The sequence below is a fragment of the Giraffa tippelskirchi genome, chromosome 2, assembly GCF_054371585.1.
Source record: "Giraffa tippelskirchi isolate mGirTip1 chromosome 2, T2T-mGirTip1v1.2.pri, whole genome shotgun sequence".
Classification (NCBI taxonomy): Eukaryota; Metazoa; Chordata; class Mammalia; order Artiodactyla; family Giraffidae; genus Giraffa; species Giraffa tippelskirchi.
The window spans coordinates 17,060,331-17,082,221 of record NC_137276.1 but is presented as its reverse complement, the minus strand read 5'-3'; the positions used below and the strand labels follow the sequence as shown (position 1 = coordinate 17,082,221).

The window sequence follows — 21,891 nt, the reverse complement described above, 5'->3', positions numbered from 1 at the left end:
CTGAACGTGAAAAGTCTGAAAAGTAATTAAACGTGTTCTAGCTTCCGTGGCGGTGTCACTTACTCTAACATGCCTATGTCCTTAAGCCTCTCTCTTTACATTACTGGCACACACTGTTGCATCATACTCACACATCCATCAGCTGGGACCCGGGAGTGTGTATTTTTCCAACTGGTGGTCCTCAGCATTAGCTGTCAGCTGCACAAACCTCCCCTTCCTTTCTGCATCTGCTGCCCTGGAACAACAGAAGCTTCTTGCAAGAATAGCTCCCGGAGAGCGTTCCTGACAGATGCGCGCTCTGCTCTAGCAAGGCGCTCGCTGGAAAAGTTTCTTCTAAGCCCTCACACCCGCCTCCGATCCGATCCCCGAGCTGGCAAGACGCGAGCTGGCTGGGACTCCTCTTGACAGAGGAAGGGTTTTACACACACCCTCCTAGGCTGCCCAATACAAGAAACAATCTTGCAGCCAGACTCCTCCACCCCCAGCGAACAGATCACCCAAGGCGCTCTGGTGTTTCGAGAACACCGAAGTCCCCTCCCCGCTAAAGGAAACGCGCGCTCTGCTCTGCAGGAAACCTGGACCCTGGAGGTAGATGGGATGGGTGGCGGCGGGTAGAGCCGGGGCGCAGGAGGAAACCAAACGCCGGAGGCAAGCGGGGCGCAGGAGAGGGGAGATTGGGGGCCGCGGGAGGGGGCGGGGTGGAAGCCGGGCGCGATTGGGAGCCTGGGGGAACTGGGCACTGGAGCCAAGCGGGCTCTGGAAGGGACGCGCGGGCAGGAACCCGCGAGCGCCGGGGAGGCGCTTGCTTGGCGATCTGCCCCGGACTCCCCAGAGCCGCAGAACCGCCGGTGGAGGCGGGGTGCGAGGAGTTGGCGGGGCGGGGTGGGGGTGGGGGGGAACCAGAGAGGGGCGTGCCTTCGCCCGGATTGGCTGCAGGAGCCTGACGCGAGGCCCCGGGGGTTGGCTCGGGGGAGTGGGAGCCGGGTGGGGTGGGTGCTGGGTGCCGGGGCTGCGGGCTCCGCTCGCTCAGAAACATGCTGAGGTCCCGGCAGCTGTTCCAGCAGCGACAGCGGCTCCAGCAGCAGCGGCGGCGGCGGCGGCGGCGACAGCGCACGGCTCCGGCGGGGAAGGCGCCCGGCGCCCATGCCTCCGGCCCCGCGCCGCGGCTGCGCTGACCTGGCCGCGACCTCCCTCCGCGCGCCCCGCCGCTCGGGCCTCTGGGGGGGTTCCCCAACAGCGGCCCAACTCCGCCACACCCCTCTGCCCCGGCCTCCGCAGCTCGGCATGGGCGCGGGGGCGCTCGCCCTGGGCGCCTCCGAGCCCTGCAACCTGTCATCGGCCGCGCCGGTCCCCGACGGCGCGGCCACGGCGGCGCGGCTGCTAGTTCCCGCGTCGCCGCCCGCCTCGCTGCTGACCTCGGCCAGCGAGGGACCCCCGCTGCTGTCGCAGCAGTGGACGGCCGGCATGGGCCTGCTGATGGCATTCATCGTGCTGCTCATCGTGGCGGGCAACGTGCTTGTGATCGTGGCCATCGCTAAGACACCGCGGCTGCAGACGCTCACCAACCTCTTCATCATGTCGCTGGCCAGCGCCGATCTGGTCATGGGTCTCCTGGTGGTGCCGTTTGGAGCCACTATCGTGGTGTGGGGCCGCTGGGAGTATGGCTCCTTCTTCTGCGAACTCTGGACCTCGGTGGACGTGCTGTGCGTGACGGCCAGCATCGAGACCCTGTGTGTCATCGCCCTGGACCGCTACCTCGCCATCACGTCGCCCTTCCGCTACCAGAGCCTGCTGACCCGCGCGCGGGCGCGGGCCCTCGTGTGCACCGTGTGGGCCATCTCGGCGCTGGTGTCCTTCCTGCCCATCTTCATGCAGTGGTGGCGGGACAAGGACGCCAAGGCGAGCCGATGCTACAACGACCCCGAGTGCTGCGACTTCATCATCAACGAGGGCTACGCGATCACCTCGTCCGTCGTCTCCTTCTACGTGCCCCTGTGCATCATGGCCTTCGTGTACCTGCGGGTGTTCCGCGAGGCCCAGAAGCAGGTGAAGAAGATAGACAGCTGCGAGCGCCGCTTCCTCAGCGGCCCCGCGCGGCTGCCCTCGCCCGCGCCCTCGCCCGGGCCCCCGCTCCCCGCCTCCCCGGTGGCCAACGGGCGCGCCAACAAGCGGCGGCCCTCGCGCCTCGTGGCCCTGCGCGAGCAGAAGGCGCTGAAGACGCTGGGCATCATCATGGGCGTGTTCACGCTCTGCTGGCTGCCCTTCTTCCTGGCCAACGTGGTGAAGGCCTTCCACCGCGACCTGGTGCCCGACCGTCTCTTCGTCTTCTTCAATTGGCTGGGCTACGCCAATTCAGCCTTCAACCCCATCATTTACTGCCGCAGCCCCGACTTCCGCAAGGCCTTCCAGCGCCTGCTCTGCTGCGCGCGTCGGGCCGCCTGCGGAAGCCACGCGGCCGCCGGTGACCCGCCGCGCGCCTCGGGCTGCCTGGCGGTGGCCCGGCCGTCGCCGTCTCCCGGGGCCGCCTCGGACGACGACGACGACGACGAAGACGACGTCGGGGTCGCGCCGCCCGTGCGCCTGCTGGAGCCCTGGGCCGGCTACAACGGCGGGGCGGCGGCGGACAGCGACTCGAGCCCGGACGAGCCAAGCCGCCCGGGCTGCGCCTCGGAATCCAAGGTGTAGCGCCGGGCGCCCGCTCCCCGCCTTCCCCGGCTTCCCCAGTCCGGGCGCGGGCTGTGCGCTCCAGGAGCAAGAGAACCCGGGCGCCCCTGAACCGCTTCCCTGGGAAAGAGATCTGTGTTTACTCAAGACCGAAAGCAGGTGAACTCGAAGCCCGCGAACCTCGTCTGCATCATCCAAGGGCAAATAGGAAAGCCACGGACCGTCTCACAGAAAGGAAAGTTTGGGGAGAGGTGGGAGAAGTTTGGGGAGGGGTGGGAGAGTGGCTTGCTGATTGTTCTTGGGGTTCTTTTTTCTGCTTATGGTCCGGCCTTCTTTTGTGTGTGCGTGTGATGCATCTTTAGATTCCCTCCCTCCCCTCGGCCCCCCGCTCCCCCGCCACGTGGTTTTTAACACTTTCTGCGATGACTGGGAAGGGAAGGCAGAAGCGTTAGGAGATAAAAAGTCTCTCAATTTAGCTTCCATCCCATTCCCGGCAACAGGAGCGGTCAGCCAGGGAGAGAGGAGAGAGAATGACACTTTATCAGGACGTTGTTTCCTTTTGCTTTTCAGAGAAATTCCATTTTAATTTCTGAGGAATGATTTCTCCTGTTCTGAAAGCCGAGGGCAAGGATGGATGCAAAAATCGCGTTTCAGGAAGTTTTATGCTCTTCTTGGAACAAGCCTCACCTTGCTTCCCTTTCGTAGGGCAAGCGGGCTGTCCCTGAACGCCTCCTCGGTGGTCAGGCTGAGGGGTTCCTACCTCACTCACACTGTGCACATTGCACAGCCAGATAGAAAGACTTGTTTATATTAAACAGCTTATTTATGTATCAATATTAGTTGGAAGGACCAGGCGCTGAGCCTCTGTGACATGTGACTCTGTTCATTGAAGACAGGACAGAAAAAGGAAAAAGAAAAAAGGAAACAGTTCAGATTACTGCACATGTGGTATAAACAAAAAATCAAAACAAAAAAGCCGTGATTCAAAGTGGCATTTTTTTTTGCACAGTATTAGGAACTGTAAAGTCCACAGAAGATGTTATTTGCACAAAAAGAAATTAAATATTTTTTAATGGGGGTGGGGCAGATCTTAAAAACTAAAATAAAATTCAGATTCTATCTCTGTTGTCTGTTATTGAGCTAGCAATTTATTGGAAAAATACCTTTTTATACTCTTTTATCATGGTACTGTATCCATATTATAAAAAATTATCTTAAGGATTTTTTTTTATTATTTTTTTATGTCCAAGGGCACACGTGAATCTGCTGGTGAAATTTAGCACTTGTGTGTAAATACTGTTTCCTCTGTGTGCTTTACCAAGTATTTATACTCTGGTGCAACTAACTACTATGTGAGGAATTTGTCCATGTGCAATAAATACCAATGAAGCACAAAAAAAGATTATGTACTGTGTGTCTATAAGGGGGTCAGTGATAATGGAAAAGACAGTTTGTTTTGTTTGAAATATAGACTGGATTTCCCATAGAGCTCTTTTAATAGCTTTTCATGACTCAAGAGCATAGCAAAATGCCTCTAAACCAAATAAGGTGTGCACCTACTGAGAGATGCAGACTTGCCCTAAATTTTCACAGCCGGTTTCAGAATATTCTAGACTAATTGGACGTGTTTTCAAGATCTCATCTGCCACACTTGACTTAAGTAACATTTGGGCTTGTGCATCTTCTTAAAAAAAAAAAAATTGAGTCATGTAGCTCAGCTGCAACGTTGTACAGACAATGCAGGAAAGGAGACTAACCTGTGGAACCATCACTGCCTACTTGGAATTCAGTAAGTGGCATCCACGGCTGGTTTTTGTTTTCCAACAGAAAATCACAGCCTGCAGCACATACACATGTATCCAGTGACTGTTTAGAACGCAAAATGCTTTAATGGTTAAGTGAAAATTCATAAAAAGCCTTTAAATAAAGATTTTTCTCTTGTGTGATTAAATAGACCATTTCAGCGGAAGTTCTGGGTGGGCAGGTAACAGGGAGAAGTAAATCTGAAGTTTTAAATTTTCCTAACAAGATTATGACAGCCTCAATGGATAGTTTTCCTAAAATTAGTTCCTAAGGAAAGTATAGTCAAATTCTATCTTGGGATTAATTCTGCATTCTCCAAAATAACTTCAAGTATTTCTCTTTGTATTTTTAAAGAAGCTTTTCATTTTATGATCGTATAGTGAGGAAATCAAAGTGAAGAGTACAAAGTTCTGGCTTATACCGAGATGAAACATGAACAAACTCTTCTCTACCAAGGAAAGTCAAGACCGATTATCCTTTTTCTGCAATGAGAGATTCTAAGGATCAGGAGAGATGAGAGTCGTCTGAGAAAGGTTAATGTTGCCGATGTTTTAAGAGACCAGCGGAAAGTTGCATGAACAGTAGCCATTTCAACAAAAGCTGCTATGAAATGTAACCCCTTTTTCCAGGAAAAAAAAAGCGGGGGCGGGGCGGTGGAGCAGGAGATGGCAAGACTTGCTTAAAAATAGAAAGATAAATACTTGAAGAATTGTATTTTGGAGAACATAAAAATCAATTTTAGGATGACATCTCACTATCCTTTCCCCAAGGAACAAATACAGTTCCATCCTCCCTTCCCCCAGAGTATGTAAGTCACATTTTGTTAGGGATTTTATTCCTCTTTATTTTAAATCACACAAAATTAATAGACAATGTCTGGTTTCGTCTGAAGAAACACTCAAATACCAGGTAATGCTTCACTTTCCTGTTTTGTCTAGATAAGTCTTTACATTTAAATAAATTTTTCCAGCCCCAAACTTACATATAGATCTGTCAAACCTTAGGTCTCAAAATCACGAAAGTCCTATAAACTTTAATAACAAATATAAATATATATGTGTGTGTGTGTGTACATATATATATATATGTATGTATATATATATATATATATGTAAAAGTAACTGTTTAGTATACAGATCTAAACTCTTTAGTGAGTTAGAGGAAACCACTATAATTCTGGGGCGAACTTATATGTTGTTTATATATGTTGTTGTTTAGTGGCTAAGCTGTGTCTGACTCTGCAACCCCATGGACTGTAGCCCACCAGGCTCCTCTATGGGCTCTCCCAAGGCAAGAATATTGGAGTGAGTTGCCACTTCCTTCTCCAGGGAATCTTCTCAACCCAGGGATTGAGAAGATCAATCTCCTGTATTGGCAGGCAGATTCTTTACCACTGAGCCACCCTACCAACCAGTGTTGTTTTGAAGAAGACATTGACCTGTCATAGAAATGTAGGAACCTGGACTGCCAATCCCCATAGCTATGACATTTGGAAGAGAAAACTGTCCATCCTGTTTAATCTGTTGAGATCATGCACAACAGAAGTGACAGGAGGGAGTCAGTGAACAGGCAGAAAATTCAACCTTACCCCCTAGGTTTGTGTGTAACAGTACCGAAGGCATAAATCTTAAAATTAAAACAGTAAACACGTGACTAAGATTCAGTGACTTGCTGCATTTGAGATTATGTTTTGGTTGCATACTGTCAACTTCTCCAGATACAACATGACGATATTCCAGCTTCTATAAATTCTCCCTCTAGTGTAGGAATGTATACTTAGTATAGCAGATAGCTTCATCCTTTGGTGAACTTGCCAATATAAAACATTGCAAATAGAGCTTATTTTTTCAGTCCAGGCTTTCTTTGGAACTGAAATTATTAATAACTTCTAAGCGACTATTGTGAAACCTTTCCTTGTTAAGCACATTTTCCTAGCTTATTTTAATTTCTCATTTTGTTGAACGTGCTGACTTCCTCTGGCAATATGTAAAATTACCAGGCGGAAATTCTGCACTCAAAGCCTCAGGATGATATTAGCAGTCAAATTTTGAGCAAGAGCTTCTAAGCAAGGGTCAAAACAAAAATTATTCTATTAAGTTTTGCTGTCATTTGTGAAAGACTTGAAAAAAAAGCTTTTTTAACAAAGTGGATCTATTAGTTCTCTGGAAGGAAAAAAATTTTAACCTTAGCTGTAATTCAAATTAAACACATTGGCATGGATAATTTAGTTTTATTTGTACATTTCTGGTATAATGTGCTGAGAAATACTAATTCTTTTGACTCCCTGCCAATTTGCTACTAATCAAAATGGAGAAGATATGCACTGTTTGGATTATACCTAAAAATAGTTGTGCTGCAGTCACATCAGCAAATGGAATTAAATTAATTTTACTTTCTTCTCCTGCACACACACCCTCCACATTATTTAAATTTCCATCTAGAATACTGCTTTTGAATCTCATAGTCTATGAATGTGTCCCAAGTTGCACTGCTACATTGCAATTATTTTAAAGCAAATTCTATCAAACTACTTTTCGAGAAGTACACCTCTCCTGAAATTCCAATTTCTACCCTGCTCTCATTTAAAGAGTCTCTACTAAATAGTCCGTATAATGAAATCAAAGAAGAATTAATACTATGAATAGATACTTTGTGGGTTAATTTACCTTCCAATAGTCTTTTTAACATTTCATGGGAGGAGGGAGAGAGTTTCTGAATCAATAAGACTTGGGCATTTGATGGAGCAGTTAGTAAGCTTTCAAATCCAATTGCTCTAATGATAGACTGGAAAACAGCAGCTCCAAGGAGAAGCTGACACTATTCTGGCAATATTAGAGCATGATCTCAGCAGTCATCTTAGCAGTACCCAAGAAAACATGGAAAATCACTGTCTGCACCCCTTACACCTTTGTCTTCACTTTCACGTTGCCTTCATTCTGAACGCATCTCTATCTTCTGTACCTGAAGAGAGTTCTAGTCTTGGACCAATCATATACTCACCAGCCTGCCTCTTGAGCATGTCTTCATTTCCTCTTGAATGAACTAGAACCATCTAGAACATTTAGTTCTAGATAAATTGTCTTCCTAGAAGCGTGAAAATCTCATGAATGCTTTCCTAAAACTCTTGATTTTCAACATCTCTCAATACTTAGAATTATTGTTTTCTTCTCTCTCAACATTCCCTGGCTCATAGCTTTTATTAGTATCAGCAAGAGTACACTGTTTTCTTCCTGTTTATGACATAGAACTTACCTGTGATGCATTTTAAATGTCTAAAGTTTGGATTTCTTCCTGAGAATTTCAGAGTTGCTCACAATTACAAGTAGAAAAAAATTCAAACTCTTGTCTGTACCTTTCCTATAAAAAGTCTTCATGTTGAGTTTAATATTTGGGATGTGGGGCTTTCTTAACAGGCTTTATTTTCCTGTTTATCTCTATTTTTCAGTTAACTTATGACCTTGTCAGTTTTTCAGCATCCTGACTGCAAAAGATAACATGAGCTGTTCCACCTTCAATTATTTTGTAAATTAGTTTTCCTAATCATTATTAGGCTAGCTGATTTGAGGGAATTGTGGGTAAATTTCTACCACAGGAGCACAGAAAACTTGTTCGGGCAGACAGTCTAAAGACTGGCCGTTCTGGCTCCTCTGTATTTACTGCTGTGCCCAGTGACCTTGGGGAAGTTAGTTGGTTTCCCTGCTGCTCAAGTTCACTTCCCACAAAGCCTGACTAGTAGCCTTTGTTTGTAAATCCCTTTGAGATGCTCTGATAGAAGAAGTTCATAGATTTGCAATGTCTATCATTTCTAATACTTCCTCCTGACCTTCTTTTCCCTTTCCCTGCAAGTCCACCCACAAAATCCCTGTTTTTCTTTAAGTGAAAAAAACAACTAAGAATAGCAAAAATACACATAATACCCCATATATCCCAACAAACAGTCCTTCACTTATTATTATACTTAAAAGTCCACAAAAACCACAACTGAATAAAATAATCTTTCCAAACATCAGATTAAAAAACCGGTTTGCTCTATGCTAAGCAAAAGTGGCTGTTTAACGATTCTGAACCCACAGCCTCTTTGAGAAAAGTAAGTCAATTTGGAAAGTTACTCAACTCTACGATTTTGCATTGAGTCGTAAATGATAAAAGCAACTCTCTAGATGGTTCTCCTTTTCCTGGAAGAGCAATTCAGAAATGAACAGTGCTGAGGGCAATGGCAGTTTGTGTTTTTGTTTACCTCTTTTGTGACTTGCAGAGCATTGAATTTCTTTGTTCCCAACTTAACAAACAGTGACAAACCTACAGGAACTTCACTGACTTAAAATATCTGTTACGCTAACAATAGAAACTCACCTGCAATCTTGAGGTCCTAGTTAAAAATGCTTTTAAACAGTAAACATTAATGTCCCAATGACATTTTCTGCACTGAGAGATTTTTTGCTAAAGCCATTCAAGTTAACGGTTTAATAAGATGCTCTTTATAAGGAATTTCTTGTGCTTAAATGATTCTATGGTCAATCTTGAAATAATGTGTGGGTTTTTTTTTTTTCCTTAGAAAAGCCATAACTAAGTAAAATAAATTGAAGAAACTTTGGCATGGGAAGAACCTTGATAGGTAAACAACACCATACTATATATAATACAGATAATCAACAAAGACCTACTGTATAGCACAGGGAACTCTATTCAGTATTCTGTAATAACCTATATGGGAAAACAATCTAAAAAGAATGCATACATGTATGTGTATGTGTGTATGTGTGTGTGTGTTTGTGTAACTGAATCACTTTGCTGTACACCTGAAAATAACACATTGTAAGTCAAATATACTACAATATAAAATAAAAATTAGCTTTTTCAAAAAATAAAAGATATGGTCAAAAAAACCCAAAATACCTCCATACTCAAGAATACCTAGAGATCAGCGCAGACCAAGGCTGATGTGATTTAATTTGAAGTATAAAGACTTGGGGACTTCCCTGATAACTCAGTTGGTAAAGAATCTGCCTTCAATGCAGGAGACCTTGGTTCGATTCCTGAGTCAGGAAGATCCCCTGGAGAAGAGAATGGCTACCCACTCCAGTATTTTTCCCTGGAGAATCCCATGGACAGAGGAGCCTGGCGGACTACAGTCCGTGGGGTTGCACAGAGTGGGACACGACTGAGCAACCAAGTAGCAGCAGCAGCAGCACAAAGACCTGGTTCATTGTTTTGTTGCCAGTTCTGTCAGTAAATGTTTACAGCTAAGCAGAATCCCTCTTACTGTTTTGACTCATGATTAATCTCAATGGAATCTGAAAACTGATAACTGAGCCACTATTTTCTGTTTTCAAATCCTTCCAATGATATTAATTGGGGGCTTCCTTGGTAGCCCAAATGGTAAAAAATCTGCCTGCAATGCAGGAGACCTGGGTTCGATCCCTGGGTGGGAAGATCCCCTGGAGAAGGAAATGGCAACCCATTTCAGTATTCTGCACAGAGATCCTATGAGAGGAGCCTGGTGGGCTGTAGTCCATGGGGTCGCAAAGCGTTGGACACAACCGAGCAACTAAGCACAAGTGCCATGATATTAACACATATGCACAACAGGGCCCTCTCCCTCAGCTTTCTATGTGTTAATTCCATTTCCTATTATAATCAACTTCAAATCCTTTCATTGCTCCTGTTGTTCAAATGGGAATCCCATTACCTCCCAGTTACAGGGATCTTTCCTGGCTGGAGACTGAAAAGAATTATAGCACAGTGCAGTGTTCACTGCAGCACCAGACTTGGTGGCATCAACGTGTCATCCTTCAGTAACTGTGCTGCTAATTTTTCTCAACATCACCGGGTCACAAAACTCCCAAGGATCTGAAAAAATACCGTACCGAGTGACAAAGGGCAATATGAAAATTGTAAGTCCTTACAGTACTGCAAAAGCATTCTTGCAAGCACAGGACAATATAAATTTTACTCAAACCAGGCAACCAGTAGAACTCCCTCCCCAAACAGCATTTACAAGTCTCTTCAAACTTTTGGAGTGTTAATATACCTATATGGAGAAATAATTTTTTTCACAATAGAGGTGCTCAGAAGACCCCTGGGCAACTTAACTGTTTGAAGGATTTCTGTGATTAGTTTTTGAGTTGTGATTCATATGTTCACCTGTTCCTAAAAGATTGAGGGTACTATGTCCTCAGTGACTGTGCTGTATGGGGTACAACCCCTGAAAACACTGGGCCTAATCCCAAGGCAACCACACTCTGGCTAAGGGGATCAGACACCCACGAGTAAAAACTGACGAAGAATGAGGCAGATGTGGCTACGTGCCAGACATGTGGCCAAAAATAAGGGCTCTAGACCAGCTCTATCTAGCAGAAAACAATGCAAGATGTAGAGTTCTGGTTCAAGATGGCAGAGTAGAAGGACATGCACTTATTTCCTCCTGCAAGAGTACCAAAATCGCAATTAGCTGTTGAACAACCATTGATAGGAGGATGCTGGAACCCACCAAAAAAAGATTCCCCGTGTCCAAAGACAAAGAAGAAGCAGCAACAAGATGGTAGGAGGGGCACAAACGTAATCAAATCAAATCCCGCATCTGCCCAGTGGGCGACCCACAAACTGGAGAACAGTAATACCAAAGAAGTTCTCCCACAATTGTGAAGATCCTGAGCTTCGTGTCAGGCTTCCCAGCCTGGGGATCCTGCAAAGGGACTGGGACCCCCAGGGAATCTGACTTTGAAGGCCAGTGGGGTTTGATTACAGGAATTCCATAGGACTGGAAGAAACAGAGACTCTTGGAGGACACAAACAATGCAAGCAGAATAATTAATTTTATATGTCCTAGTAGCCATTTATCTGAAACTTTTTATTTTATATTGGAGTATACCCAATTAATAAAGTTGTGATCGTTTCAGGTACACAGCAAAGTGACCCAACCATCCATTTACATGTATCTATCCTTCCCCAAACTCCCCTCCCATCCAGGCTACCACATAAAATAGAGCAGAGTTCCCTGAGCTCTACATTTTTAAACTGAAAAATAAACAGGTAAAGCTAGCATTATCATTTCAACATTGAATTAATATAAAAACATACGAATGAGATGCTTTCTTTTATACTAAATCTTGGAAATCTCATGTTCATCTTGCACTTGTAGCTTTCTCAGTTGAGACTGACTACATTTCAAGAGCTGAATGGCCATATATGGCTGGTGGCTACTGCCCTGACATTTCAGCCCTAGAGTTCAGAGCAGGGAGTGGATGAATGGGGTGGTGTAAACTAGAATCTTGGTGATGTAGTAGATCTTGGGTAAAGTGATTAAATGTTGTGAACAGCCATTCCACAAGAAGCCACAAGGGGAAGAAAACTGCTTAAACAACAGCATTGAGACATAGATAGTTGAGATGAATTTTTAGACAATGAATAGCCAATTGTAGACAGTATATGCATTGATGAAGCAATTAGAAGATGAAATTGGAAAAGTAATTCCAGAGCAGATCAGAATGTTAAGGCAAAAGTATTGATCTCTAAACTTCCCTGAAGCCTGCAGATTGATGAGCAAGAGTGTCATGACACAAGCAGTAGTTGAGAGAGATTGACTTGGCATCAGAGGCAGGACAGCTGGATCTCACATCTTAAACTTCAAAATAATTCTGAGTTAAGTAAATTCAATAACCATATTTTATAAATCAAAAGACTAATATTTATATAATCTCACATAGTAAATATGAGCTCATTATTAAATTGACTTTCTGGTTTTCATATATCAACCACAGGGGCTGACTCAGAGAAATGCATCTTTAACAAGCATATTTCTTTTTTTTTTTTTTCCTTTTGTGTGGCACACAGGCTTTTCCTTATATCTCATGGGTTTAGTTGCCCTGTGGCATGTGGGAATCTTAGTTCTCTGACCAGTGATCAAACCTATGTTCTCTGCGTTGGAAGGTGGATCCTTAACCACTGGACCACCAGGGAAGTCCCCCAAGCAAGTTCCTGAGAGCATAAGGCTGAGGGCCTGGTAAATGCCAGAAGGTTCTGCCCTCCTTTGGAGGTAAGGTGTATGAGCTCAGGTGATTTTTTCGAGAAAACAGGTAACCAATCTTGATCAAGTCTAGGTGTCTGACTCCTAAGTCCATCTGTTCTTCATGTCACCAGACCACATGTCTGTTCCCAGTAAGACTGGAAGCTCCATTAGGATAAAGGCCTCGTCTTTTTATCTTTGACTGTCTAATACCCAACACATTGCCGGGCACAAGGCATGGACTCTGAATTTTCATCGACTAGATTTAGCTGGAGGCAGAGAGCCAAGTTCTCTGAGGGCCACTGTGTCCTCAGTGACAGCAGGTCTTGTTAGAGCAGCTCACTGTGAGAGGATGTGATGGAACCCTCCATTTCCTTTGAAATGCAGATTTTTAAAAACAATTTATTTTCAGTACACTAAATTTACTCATGAAAGCACTCTAAAAATGTACAATTTTTCATTTTTAACAGAGTATAATAAAATGTAAAACCCCCCAAAACATAACACTTGACATTTACAATTCAAAAATCAAATTAGCGGAATATTAAATATTTACAAAGCTATATCTTTTAAAAATATTTATAAGGTTACATGCAATTTTGTAGAATTGACATAAAAGAATGACTCACTCAAAAGTGGGAGAAGTTTCCTTCATTCCTAAAAAGAAAATATGTTCAGTAGAAGTTGTGAAGATTCTTGAGTACACAGGGTCTTTGGTACTGAGACTGAAATTCAGATTTTCACCATCAGACAAAAATAATAGTTTCTCTAAGAAAGGTGCTAAGCCTCAAATTGCAACATATATGGGGCATTCTTTGCTAATGTTACAGAATATAATGAGATTATTTCCCAAATAGTTCCAAGAAATGGATTTATTTCTAGAAATGGCACATAGATTACTGGAATGTATTTCAGCAACATAAATTCAATGAATGTGAAGGCGGTATAACCCTGTATGAAAATGTCCATCATTATTCTTTAAAAATAGGCATTTCACTGAAATTGTCAAATAAGAACTATAAGTTCTAAGCTCTAGGTTCAGTTGTCAATGTATAAAATACTTGACTTATTTGTTGTATATTGTATTCTATTTTAAATGGGGTTTTTTCCTTTCTAACTGAAAGATTTATAGCCATTTATTACTAGGCTTTACAAGGAAAAAGCCCCTTTCCCCACCCCAAGTTTTATTCCCGGACCCCCATCAGTCAACATAGCTAAGAGAATCAAATTCTGTTTCACTGACTTATATATTTCAGTCTTAAATTTTATTTCTGCATTCCTGTCCTGTAAGAAATAACAATATATCTATTGAAAATGTATTTGGAGTAAGCAAACATCAGAGCCCTCTGAAAGCTTGCATTTCCCATGTAAGTCTTTTCCACTTGAAACAGATTCATAATCATCATCTTCTTATCTTAACACAAGGAAGAGTTCATGTTGAATCTTTAGCTGATTTGAGAGAAATTATATGAATTCTTGTCTTTTGACAGTGCATTAGGACTTGGCTGGTATACATTTTTTAATATATGTGTGTACTCAACACTGCAGAATTCATTTTAAATAGCACTTCATTTTCATTACCTGGCCCAGATTATTGTTTGTAACTTACACCTGAAAAACTGGGTGGGGGGGCGGGAGGGCAGTAATGTGGAGTCAGATATGAGGAACACATCCAGGGGGACCGTGACCTTCCAGCATTTACAGGTCCTCAGCCTTGAACACTCAGAGACATATTTGGTAAGAATGCATTTCTCTGGATCATCTCCTGAGATTATATATAATGTCAGAGAGCCAGTTTATTATAAGATAACTGTCATAAACCTATTGCACTCCCTTGATCATGATCAGATCTTCTGTCTATACCCAGGGAGGAAAATTATAATCACAAGGTTGCTTAGCAAGCATGGGGTCAGAACGAGGAAATCTGGTTGCAAAACTTAACATTAAGGGCATCCGGCTAAGATTTATCCATACATTCGCTTCTACCATGCGCTGAAATACCAGAAGTCTGCTGGCTTTAAGACCAACTCTCTTTTCTCCCCTAGATAGGGCATGGATGAGCACTGACAACAGTTGACTCCCTGTCTCTCTTTTTTCTAACACCAACAGCCACTGCACTCCTCCTTGCCCCAACAGATGCCTTCTTCCTTTATAGAAGTTAGGACAGGTAAGCAGCTCATCGTCAAGTCTTGTTGATTTAGCTGTTTCTTTATAAGGACAGCATATCTCCACTCTCATCCATTTTTCGGGATTAATGGAGGGTGGGAGTGGGGAAAATATTTTGCTGACTTCCCTACAACACTGAAATTAAAGCATATTCCCCATAGGAAAGCTCCTGGTTCCATGTTCACATTATGGGAACCCAGGGTTGTTGTTTTATTCAATTTTAAAAATTTCTGTACAATTTTTAAGGGCTGCTTTCCATTCACAGTTATTACAAAATACCAGCTATATTCCCTGTATTGTAAAATACATCCTTGAGCCTATCTTACACACAGTACTTTGTGCCTCTCTCCCTCCCTACTGGTAACCACTAGTTCACTCTCTATATGTCTTAGTCTGCTTCTTTTTTGTTGTATTCAGCAGTTGTATTTTTTTAGATTCGACATAGAAGAGATACTATACAGAATATGTCTTCCTCTGTTTTATTTCACTTAGTATAACGCCCTCCAAGTCCATTCGCATTGCTGCAAATGGCAAATTTTCATTCTATTTTTTGGCTGAAAAACATTTCATTATGTATATATATCCTATGTCTTTATCGATCCATCTATTGAGGGACACTTAGGTTGCTTCCGTATCTTGGCTGTTGTAAATCATGCTGCTGTGAACAGTGAGGGGCAGGTATATTTTCAAATTAGTGTTTTTGTTTACTCAAATACATACTGAGGAGTGGAATTGCTGGGTCATACGGTACTTCTATTTTTAGTTTTCTGTGATATCTCCATACTGTTTTCCATAGTGGTTGCACCAATGTACATTCCCACACACAGTATACAAGGGGAACCCAGGTATTTGATTCTCTTAATCTTGCTAACAAAGATAGCATTATTTCTATTTCACTCAATGATATGATCTCTTTCTTTAAATACATTAGCTATATGTCCATTTAGCCAGTCAAGCTTTCTGTCTCTGATTTGCATATTAGATGAATTTGAACTCTAACTGCATGTTCCTGATCCATATGGTAGAAACCTCGTAGCTACATTTGACTCCGAAAATGCCTGGAACTCTGGAGAAGGAAATAGCAACCCACTCCAGTATTCTTACCTGGAGAATCCTGTGGACAGAGGAGCCTGGTGGGCTGCTGTCCATAGGGTCGCATAGAGTCGGACACGACTGAAGCGACTTAGCATGCATGCATGCGTTAGAGAAGGAAATGGCAACCCACTCCAGTATTTTTGCCTGGAGAATCCCAGGGACAGAGGAGCCTGGTGGGCTGCTGTCTATGGGGTCGCACAGAGTCTGACACGACTGAAGCGACTTAGCAGCAGCAGCAGCAGCAGCCTGGAACTCTGAACAGATGTCTAAGAGTTGAATCCAGGAGAGAAAAATGGTAATTTTTGCAACGGCACTGAGGGATTAGATTCACCACCTAACTCATTTTAGATTATAATTTTAGAGCATGGAAGATGCAAGCTTTGCAATTTGCACGGAAGATGATTATATTGTTAGACTTTTTGTTTTCAACCAATGCAATAATACATTGTCATTTGATTAGACTGCAAATACAAATATTTACCTACTATGCACTAGGCATAGTAGGTAAATATGGAGCAAGATAGACATACAGGCCTCAAAATGAAGCAGCTACTCTATATCATGTTTCTCCCACATACACCTTCAAAGCATTAGTAGAGACAGGGTGAACAAGCACTGTTTAAAGTTCTTTCTCAAAGATCAGAAATAAGTTACTGTGTGCCAGTCCAATTTGGAGAGATGAGTACTTTGTTCTTCTTTTAAGAGTGACCACACAGATACCGACAGACAAACTTACAAAAGATTTTTTAGGCAAAATATATGGTCCAGGTCCACAAACTTTTACCTGGGGTCCCATGGGGGCAGATGTGTTTCGGAATTCAGAATTTGTGGGCTTCTAAGAAGACAATACGGTGCATAGACTACATATTACAGAGCGTCCTAAGCAGGGTGCAGGTCAGCATTCCATTATCAAACATGAATGTCTCTGCAGTGAAATGTATGATTATTCATACCGAGTAGATAAATAATAACTATAAATAGTCTCATGCCACTTCAGGTCAGATCTTGCTGCCAAATGAGTTCAAGTCAGGTCACGTTTACTCTCAAGTGAGTTACAGAAAAATCTCCATCTTCAGAGCTCTCTAGATTTGGGGACTAAGAGTGGACCTGTATTATGGACTATTCTTTTGTAAAATGTCATCTACTCATTAGGAAGGCAAGGAAACATTTAAACCTACCAAATAGGTTAAATCAATTAATTTACAAGTAGTATTATTCAGCAAATACTGTCCAATGAGGAATAAACACAGTTATTTGAATAAAAACAGGTATTTAAAAAATGGCAATTACAGGGAGATTTGATATAATATAGGCTACATCCTGTTGCCAGACTTTAAGTGTCAGGATACATTTAATAGGAGGCTTCCTGTGTGCTGTTTTCAGTCTTGCATGAATTCTATGTTCCTTAACAGCACCTGAATACAGGTGCCAGAGAGCTGGCAAGCCGGCTTTCGGGGATAATAGAAATTCATCTATCTCATTCACATGGAAATTCCATATGGTGAACAGCAGCCATTTACAAGTCTCCTCCTTTCTGATATGTAAAGTAACTGTTACAGCCCCCTCTCTAGAGAATAATTCTAACCTCCGGCTTTCTAGATGACTTGTTAGACTTTTGATCCCTATCTCTGCTAAAAAGGGCTATCTGGTAAGAGTATATATATGCCCACAATATGTTGAATAAATGCCTTTGTTCCACCAGAGCAATGGTCACCGTGTCTTTCCTCATTTTCCTCATTCTCTCTCTCTCTCTCTTACTCTCTCCCTCTCGCTCTCTCCCTCTCTTCGTTTCAGGCTGTTTCCACGGAGCACAGGTGTCCACCGTGTCTACTTATTTGCCTGGGCTTTCAAGACCTCTTCAAGAGGGCGCCCTGAGCCTACGAAGACCGTGCTAGCTCTTTGTCCTAGAGTTATATTGGCATACTGTGTAAACCAGGGAATACCAGCCTCTTTTCTTCCTTCTTTTCTAATCGATCGACTCTGTACCCCCAAGTTCCGGTCCATTAAAGGACCACAACATTTAGAATGGTGGAAGTCTTGATAGTAACTGGTGGGCAACATTTTTGGAAACAATTAACAAGAGCCAATATGTTACACAGCCAACCCACTGCTTGTCAGAGGCAACGTATCAGGTATGAAAATATTCTTGATTAGTACAAGGCTAATTTCAGAGAATCTCAGGATTGGTATCACTTTAAAATAACTGTAGTCCAACCACCACTTAGAGCAAAGAATCTTCTTATCCTTAGCTCACCAAGCCCTTAAAGATTACAAAAGGAAAAGGGTAAAAGGTTACGATCTTCACCCCAGAAAGATGCACACACAGGATAAGTGTCACAATCTTTTCCAAGGCATCTATCAACCCTGAGATAAGAATCCCTGCCTTAGATGCTTGCCATATTTGAAAAGAAAGCTAATGTTTTATAATTTCACAGCAGTCTTAGTACCCTGAAAAGCCTCTATATTTTAAGTTGCTCATAAATTGACTGTGGTCATATGTGTTAGTGGCTTCCGTGACTTTTATCTTAACTTATGATTTTCTATGCAATATTTATAAGATAGTTTTGAACTCTCTGTGACCCTTTATTGTAAAGGTTGAAAAGAGGAAGCACAATGACAAGTTTTTGGCTTTTCTTTTTATGTTTTTTATATCCCATAGCATGTGTAACTCAGAGGGGGGAGAAGAAGAAAAAGAAATTCCCTAAGGAAAAGAGGTAATTTTCCTACTAATAAATTTATCAAGCATCCATTTTCAATTTGACATTAACTGGGATAGGAAATGGTGTAAATTTTCTCAGTGTGAAGCTGTCACGGAAGAAAAGATTTGGTCTCTGGCATCAGATCATGATTTAGATTTGTCAGTATTAGGCACACCATTTGTTTTCTTTGACAGTTTTAGGCATCTCATAGGAGAGGATTCTGCATATGTTGCAGTAAACACTTCTTTCTATGCAGTTATCCAAACAGTTCATTGAGACCATCCTTCTCAATTTTAGCATCTCAAAGACTCCGACTCACCAACATCAGTACCCAGGCACATCCACAGAAGGAGTGCATGAACTCCACAATCACATAGAAAAGACGGATTTCTCTTTATGCAAGAAATTAAGAAAGCAATGGTTCCTGCTGGACATGGACAGAGAAACTGCCCTGCAGCCTCTTTCCAGCTAGTCTGGTGAAATTGAACATAAACTGTTCTAAGGGCAAGGTGGATCTTAGCTGAAATCTCACCCTGTTACAAGACATCTTCCAATAGCTTGCCACACCATCCTCATGCTCATCCAAGGACTATGCAAGGAAAAAACCAGGCAGGTCAACAAGGTCACAGCCAAGTCAGATGACAGGCTCCTCACCCTTCCTACCCGTAATCACATCATCAGGCTCAGCCCAGGGCCCAGGGAAAGTGATGCAAAGCCATCCTTAGGTTAAGTGGCCAAGGGATGTGGAGGGTTTCCCTTCCCATTGTTATCCTTGAGGACCACTGCTTCACCTCTCCCAGTAGGAGAAAAACTATCAGTCATAATAATTCTCGTGATTGACTTGCTCCTGTGCTACTGCTGCTGCTGCTGCTAAGCCGCTTCAGTTGTGTCCGACTCTGTGCGACCCCATAGATGACAGCCCACCAGGCTCCCCTGTCCCTGGGATTCTCCACGCAAGAACAATGGAGTGGGTTGCCATTTCCTTCTCCAATGCATGAAAGTGAAAAGTGAAAGGGAAGTCGCTCAGTCGTGTCTGACTCCTAGCGACCCCGTGGACTGCAGCCTACCAGGCTCCTCCGTCCATGGGATTTTCCAGGCAAGAGTACTGGAGTGGGTTGCCATTTCAATGTCAAAGACATACCATGAACATTACAAAAGATAGAATCTGATATATCTTGAAAACTTCATACTCACTTAAAGAATCAGACACAAATGCCATATATTCCATGATTCCATTTGTCTGAAATGTCCAGAATAAGCCAGTCCAAAAAGACAGCGTGTAGATGAATGGTGGCCAGAGGCTGGGAGAAGGGGTCATAGAGACCACTTAATGGATGTGTAGTTTCCTTTGGGATGATGAAAATGTTCTGGAACTTAAGAGTGACGATGATTACCTCTTTTAACATGCACTAAATATAAATGAATTTTGAGCTTTCAGATGGTTAAAATGGTGAATTTATGGTATGTGTCTTTTACCACAATAAAGAGAAATCTGAAAGGGTCCTTTTCTTGCAATTTCATTTCCGTAGACAAAAACATATAAGGTAAAGATTGGGGAAGATACTTCAACAAAAGACAAAAGGGAGAAAATTTATTCTAGCTTCAAAAATGAATTTATTTTTATCAAATAGTTTAATTCATTTTTATTTATTTTTATTAAATTTTATTTTTATTCTAGCTTCAAAAATAGTCATTTATTTTTATCAAATTTATTTTTGGAAGCAAGCAAGGAAGAATCTTAGTCTTCATGAGCCAATGCAATTCCCTCATCTCACAATGCTAAGGGGGCTTCCCAGGTGGCGCTAGTGGTAAAGAATTCACCTGCCAGTGCAGGAGATGTAAGAGACGCAGGTTTGATTCCTGGGTCAGGAAGATTCCCTGAAAGAGGGCACAGCAACCCACTCTGGTACTCTTGACTGGAGAATCCCATGGACAAAGGAGCCTGGTAGGCTACAGTCCATAGGCTTGCAAAGAGTCAGATATGACTGAAGTGACTTAGCATGCATAGTGCTAAGAAGTTAAGGCTTTTGTGGTAACCTGGCCTTGGGAGCAGACATCCAGCTTTGAATCTGGTTCGGCCAGATTCTGGCCTACCGGTCTACATGGAGGAATGCCATCTTGACAAATCTTAATTTCTCAGAAGAAAAAGTCAAAATGAATATTTATAGGATTTTAGGATCGAGTCTCAAATGACTTGGCTTCCCTGGTAGCTCAGCAGGTAAAGAATCTGCTTGCCAATGCAGGAGACACAGGAGATGCAGGTTTAATCCCTGGGCTGGGAAGATCCCCTGGAGGAGGAAATGGCAACCCACTCTAGTATCTGTGCCTGAAAAATCCCATGGACAGAGGAGCCTGGTGGTCTACAGTCCGTGGGGTAGCAAAGAGTCAGACAAGACTGAGCGGCTGAGCACACACTCGCTCAAGCAACTTATAGCCAGTCTTCCAGGGTGGAGCTGACTGAGACTGGGTAGAGTTCATAGCATCAGAGGAGCAGTGAAGACAGCAGGGCAAGGAGACCGAAACAAGTCTTGACTAACTATTGTCTGGATAGCCTTCTGTTTACCTGTTGCTTTGGATAAACTGATCTGCAAGAAGCAAAGTGTGAAGTTACTACTGGTTTACAGCCTTGTTGTTCCTGAGGGCAGGGGCAGGGTTCCTGGAACAAGCAAGCAAGTCATGTGGACTTGCATAGTCTCAGGCTCAGGCTCTAAGAGTTTGATCACATGTGATGTAAGGGGTCTCAGAGGCTCTATAGTTATAGGTCAAGCACATAACCAGCACCTACACTCAATAAGGCAATGGCACCCCACTCCAGTACTCTTGCCTGGAAAATCCCATGGACTGAGGAGCCTGGCAGGCTTCAGTCCATGGGGTCGCTAAGAGTCGGACATGACTGAGCAACTTCACTTTCACTTTTCCCATTCATGCACTGGAGAAGGAAATGGCAACCCACTCCAGTATTCTTGCCTGGAGAATCCTAGGGATGGCGGAGCCTGGTGGGCTGCCATCTATGGGGTCGCACAGAGTCGGACACTACTGAAGCGACTTAGCAGCAGCAGTAGCAGCAGCACACTCAATAAATCATTTATTTGCTCCCCAAATCTCACCACCACTCCCACTAAACACTTACTCCTAGATGATGAATCTCAGCCAGAACTAGAACCAAGTCTTCCACCTTGCATTCTAGAACCCTCACCATGATTGAATTGGGTTCCACTTCTCCTGGCATAAGCAAGTTAATTCAACCACAGTAAAAAGCTCCAAATCTTTTTGCCACACTGAATGAAGAAGCCACAGAGCAAAATGGTTATGATGCCTGGGTCCTAGGCTTTCTGTCACTGAATCTGTGACCCTAGGCTACTTATTTGCCTCTTCAAGCCTCACTTCCTCAGCTGGAGAATAAGGATGGTTATGCTTAGCACTCAGTACATATTCACCTAATTTTTTAAATTAATAAAT

At 43.3% G+C, this 21,891-nt stretch overlaps 1 protein-coding gene across 1 annotated transcript; it reads left to right on the top strand.

Annotated features, from left to right (window-relative positions):
- Positions 1–988: 988 nt before the first annotated feature.
- Positions 989–4,064, top strand: ADRB1 (adrenoceptor beta 1). Its single transcript, XM_081538347.1, has one exon. It carries the CDS (start codon positions 1,144–1,146, stop codon positions 2,683–2,685), a length of 1,542 nt encoding a protein of 513 aa, XP_081394473.1. The 5' UTR covers positions 989–1,143; the 3' UTR covers positions 2,686–4,064.
- Positions 4,065–21,891: the final 17,827 nt, after the last annotated feature.